Source organism: Limulus polyphemus, unplaced genomic scaffold (genome assembly GCF_000517525.1).
Source record: "Limulus polyphemus unplaced genomic scaffold, Limulus_polyphemus-2.1.2 Scaffold732, whole genome shotgun sequence".
NCBI lineage: Eukaryota > Metazoa > Arthropoda > Merostomata > Xiphosura > Limulidae > Limulus > Limulus polyphemus.
The window spans coordinates 292,727-298,576 of record NW_013666342.1 but is presented as its reverse complement, the minus strand read 5'-3'; the positions used below and the strand labels follow the sequence as shown (position 1 = coordinate 298,576).

The window sequence follows — 5,850 nt, the reverse complement described above, 5'->3', positions numbered from 1 at the left end:
TAAATATAAGCTGAGTTCAATTTATCAATGTTATCAATACTATAAGATCCTTATGCAGTCCACACATACAGATTTCATAATAAAATCAATATAATTTTATCAGTTTTTGATCCTTAATTTCTAGGGGTACATGGGCACCTGTCAGAATGCCTAAGGCCAAGGGTTACAGAGGAACAAAAAGGTTAGGAATCCCTGCTTTATAAGCTACTCTAGACTTGTCACAACAGTGTCTATTTCTTAATTTTCCTATCTGGATTGTTCCACAGTGTATGACACAAGAAAACACTTGACATACTGGACACATGAATTGTTTTTATACTTCAAATTTCATGGCAACCATAGTTGATTTTATTGTACTTCACAGCTTTAAAGTTCACTGTTTTCTAGAAATTTGTTTTTACTACTACACTGTTTATTTCTATTTATGTAATTTTCTTTTAAGGATTCCAGCACACCAACAAAATCATTATAGAGCTTATATACATTTCTCTTGGTAACACAGAATTTAATAGTTTCCAGTTCATAAAGTGCTCAAAAGCTTGTGGTTTCAGTTATTATTTGTCAGGTCTGATTCCAAAATGTTCTTTTATACGCTAGTTCTAAATCTGATTGAAAAATATGTAAATAATTAGCATCTTAACTTTGAGCATAAAACCATAAGTGTAAATGAGATAGGTTTAATGAATAAAGTGGCATGAATTTATTTATATTACTTACAGTGGGAGCCAAAAAAACTAGGACTATTTAAGGGAATGCTCCCATTAAAAATAATTAATTCAGGATCTGCAGTGACAAATGATACATGTAATGATCAGCCAGAAACTGTCATTATAGGACTGTGAAACAAATGATATGGAGAATTTCAAACTATATTTACCAATTAGCCTTTATTTTTCACAGTTCTTCATATATTAATAAACACGCACATGTAAAAAACGTGTATATATATACGTTAATTTTTTTTTCTTATCTAAACGCCTTGAAGATGTCTTTACAGCTTTACCTCCACTTCCCAGAGTGCTTTGGAGCTTGTGGCTGCTGTGGCCGTAGCTCTGGCTGTTGAGCGCAAGAATACATATTGTTTCTTTTTGTATTCATCCATTGTGAGAAACTTTTCTTGTTCTGCATGAAAAAGTCGAACCACATCACCCTGTGACACAAAAATGTTAGGTAAATAAATTGTTAAACTTTTCTACTGACTAACAATGCATAAATTATGTAATATATAAAATATCCTAATGTTATGCACTTCACTGAGTACATACTGTTATGTTACAAAACAAATATGATAAAAATTTATTTACGAGAGCAAATTATTAAGAAATTATCCTTTTTATGTTTTAATTTTTATTCCTCAGAGTTCATCAATTTCAGGGTTTCTTGTAAATAAAAAAAAAGTATAGAAATTACCAAAGGAAAAACAAAACTGAGTTAAAAATGTTGGTGATATATAAAAGTATTCTTCTTCCTAGAACTTGAAAATCTTCTTATATAATAGTTTTGTTTATGCATCTAGGTATTCTATTTCCCATTGTGAAGAAGTAAGTATAAAGCTCAAATAATTGACAATTTATATAGCCTAATGAGAATTATTACAGACTTAAACTTGCAGTTATCACCTAATCATTGTGGTATTGGTCTGTTATCTAATATAAACTAATATTCATGTATTCATAATGATAGTATTACACCGCATATATATATATATATATATATATATATCCATGCATAAACATCTTCCTAAGATACACTGATGTAGTTCTTGTGGTGATTACCACAACCTTTGGCAAATTGTTTATTAGAACAATAGTTCTCACATTCTTATTTGTTTCTTGAAACTACTCTTGGGCTAGCTGCACTAGCCATCCCTAATTTTAAAGTGATAGACTAGAGGGAAGGCAGCTAGTCAACAATCACTCACCATCACCTTTAGTCTTTACCAACAGATAGGAGGATTGACCATCACATTATAATGCACTCAAAGTTGAAAGGATGAGCATGTTCAGTGATAGGATTCAATCCCATAACCCACAGATTGCAAGTCAAGTGTCTATCCAATAAGCCATGCCAGGCCTTCCAGATTCTAAATATAGATCAAAATGAACCACACATTGGAATTCTAAATATTACGTATCAAACTTCATGCCAACTGATTAAGGATATCTTACCCCTTTTAATACATCATCCAGGTTATCTTTATAGTCCAGGAAAAGAGAGATCTTCCAAGATGTACTAGAGTTAACAGCATTAACCTACAAAACAAAACAAGTTTTTAAACACGAACATAAATTATGCAATATTTCAATTCATCTCAATTATTTTGTATTCCATATATATATCTCAAGTTTCTTATGACTTGGGTGTTCATGTGGTAACAAAAATACAAGCAAAACAGCACAAAAAAATACATTTTTAAATGGTCTGCCCAACAACCACTTAGAATTGAACTAGCTGAAATGTACAACTTTATATATTAAAAAAAATTAAATGTATCTTATAACCTATGAACAGAAAGTTAAATCACAATAACAAAAAAAATGACTGATTGGTTAGAAGCTTTTATTGTCCAGAACTTTCCATGACCATTAACCAAGATATTACACAATTAAGTATATGCTATCAGTAAACTATTTTAGCTACTATGACAGAGGTGTGCAACTCAATTTTTTTTGTCAGGGCCAATTTGGAATGTGATTGAGACTTTGCAGGCCATAATATTTCTTCCTCCAAAAAAGTTTTGAGCCCTTTGCATTTTCTGCTAACTCTAAAGACTATTTGACAAAATATCTATTAAATTGTCGTGCAGAAACTCTTAAACTTAATAACAGATAAAAAAACTTATTCCCATAATATTAAAAAACAACAAAAACTTTCAACTTTGTGCACTATAATTTTGTGTCATGGGCCATACAAAATGAGCTGGCAGATCAAATATGGCCCACGAGATGTATGTTGTGCACCTCTGTACTATTACCATTCAACTCAAGAATCTTCCTTTAAAAGACAAGCATACCATTTTATTTTGAATCATAAAAACATCTAGTTTCTTTAATATGCCTTTTTTTTCAACTTAATTTTAAGTTTTTTAACCTTTCCTTATTATATGTACAAAAATATCTTTTGAAAAACCATAAAAAGTTCACTTAAACAAGCTGTTTTATTTCCCATTAATCACCTCTTTACAGCCAGGATTATCTTGTAATTCATGACTACTAGCATGTAGTGGCTGACCAGCATTCACTGGGGTTAGAACAACTTTGTCTCCAACAACAACCTGGAAAAAATTAAAGAAACCAAATATTAAAGAGATAAAATCCACTACACTTGTAAAAGTGATTTTGGAGCTGACAATCATAGTATGGTGGTTTTTCTGTATTTTTAACCATTATGCCAATACGCCAGCAGATCATAAAATCTTATTTTACTGGTATCCAATTTATTTAGTTTTAAAATACATTCATAAACATAACCAACTTTTGCACAGTCTCAGCAAACCCTTAATTTATGCCCCTCAGGATAATTTTCATGATCAAACTACGATAACTAGGGGTCACAGGCAGTGACGAAAAAAAGAGCAGAGGCTGGCACTCAAAAAGACCTAGAAAACAAAAATATAATAACTAAGTGTATATTGCGTATCACTTTTCTAACAGTAATCATACAAATATTTTTTGTAGAGTAACCTACTGTCCTTTGTTTTTCATCTAGCCTCTCAAATTTAAATCGTGCACACACTTTATCCACTGCTCTTAGTGTATTTTAACTGGATATCTGTGACCTTTCATCCTGATATAGAAGTCTTTTGAAATTAATAACAAAATCAATTAAGATTTATCACAGAATTTGCATGAAGTTACTCTTTCTGAATACTTGAATAACAACTTTTTTGTAAATGTTTCTTAGTGTCAGTAAACATTAGATTTAATAGCCAAGATTAATGAATTTTCAGTTTTTACAGTCTTAGAAAGATTGAAGATCACTTAAAAAAAAAGTTATTTAATGACTGATTTTTTTTCTATCTAATGCAATTTCAAGATATCCCTGGGACTGGCTGCATACAGAAGGGTTTCAAAACATTACATCACTAACTTATGCCATTACGGACTGGAAGAAAGACAACGTGAGTGCCTCATGGGGACACTTTGAGCAACAGAAACAACAACACTGCCATATAAACTTAAGAATTTGTTTTGAAGGATACACAATTTCAACTGCAAGTAACACTTAATAAAACATGAAGATTTGTATAATAAATTATATCTGAATTACATTATGTCAGCTATACAAATAATCCTCAGTGCAAAAAAAAAATAAAGCAATTATGAGTTAAGTTTCATTAGCATTTGTCTATTTTAAGTTACTGATCAAAATTTAATGTTTATGTTAAATTTTGCTTACTTTAAATTAGTTACATGATGGGCAGCTCATGGATTAAATACACAGTAGTAGCAAAGGTTGTTTTCTCTCTCTCTTAAGATGGTGGAAATGCATCTCTTGAGATTAATCAGATTAAGTGTAATGTAGTTGAAGATAAACTAAAATGTACACGGAAATGAAGAATATCAGATTTTCAGTTAGATTCTGTTGATTTTTAATGACTGTTTAGGCAGTTTTGTGTGGTATTCTCTTCAAATCAAAAAAAAGTTTTAATTTTGTTCTAATGCTCAATAAAAATATGGTCTGGCGCACAGTTAACTGACTTAAACACGTAGAGGTATCTTCCTCAATACCATCTTCAATATCATATCTTCCTTTTTTTGTGTATAGTGATCAAAATATTATGTATTATTTTCTTAGTTGACAGGTCCTGGTTTATTATATTCTTTTCAAGTCTCAAATAATATTCTCTCTCTCTCCTGCTTTCTATCCAGATCTGAATATTCAGCTGAACTGAGTTTTCATAGTTAGTTTTATTTAAGTCATTTGTAACAAAACACAATATGGCATCCTAATCAGTCAGAACATGAAGTATCATGTAATGAAGGTAGTGGCTGTCACATCAATCACAAAATGAAGTATCATGTAATGGAGGTTGTGACTGTCACATCAATCACAACATGAAGCATCCTGTAATGGAGGTAGTGGCTGTCACATCAATTACAACAAGAAGCATCCTATAATGTAGAAAGTGGCTGTCACATCAATCAGAACATGGAGCATCGTGTAATGGAGGTTGTGGCTGTCACATCAATCAGAACATGAAGCATCATGTAATGGAGGTAGTGGCTGTCACATCAACCAGAACATGGAGCATCGTGTAATGGAGGTTGTGGCTGTCACATCAATCCCAACATGAAGCATCATGTAGTGGAGTATAGCTCAATTTCCAATTGGAATATAATTAGTTTTAGTTTAAATAACAATAAGTTTAAGGTAAAAAAGTAACAAACACATTTTACAGTCTTTTCTATCTAAAGAAAAACTGTAATTGTAAACTCTGTGGGGTACCAGAACTCACACAACACTAGGTACTGAACACATTGTATATTAGTAAGAAAACAATGTTACCTACTAAACTCAAGTAATAGTGTATAAATGTTAAATAAACTTGGAATCAGATTTACATAAATAATTAAGACTTGCTATCTTCCCTTCATCGGTCTAATACACACTTAATTCACTCCAACAGTACACATTTTTCAACATGGTTCTATATCTGGCTTTTTCCAGGTACAAGACAACAAGGCAGGAAATCACATGTTCAACAATATTACTAGTGTCTAAATGTAGAAACTACAAGACAACAAGGCAGGAAATCACATGTTCAGCAATATTACTAGTGTCTAGATGTAGAAACTACAAGACAACAAGGCAGGAAATCACATGTTCAGCAATATTACTAGTGTCTAG

The 5,850-nt window shown here is 31.5% G+C and overlaps 1 protein-coding gene across 1 annotated transcript in view; it reads right to left on the bottom strand.

The window, feature by feature from the left end:
- Positions 1-5,850, bottom strand: part of LOC106460236 (inositol 1,4,5-trisphosphate receptor type 1-like) — a 109,320-nt gene that overhangs the window by 93,338 nt on the left and 10,132 nt on the right. The window contains exons 7-9 of the mRNA XM_022386900.1: positions 3,176-3,274; positions 2,169-2,252; positions 1,004-1,150 (exon numbers count right to left, since the gene is read on the bottom strand). Of these exons, the coding sequence (XP_022242608.1) occupies positions 1,004-1,150; positions 2,169-2,252; positions 3,176-3,274 (330 nt within the window). The remainder of the gene's footprint in view (positions 1-1,003; positions 1,151-2,168; positions 2,253-3,175; positions 3,275-5,850) is intronic.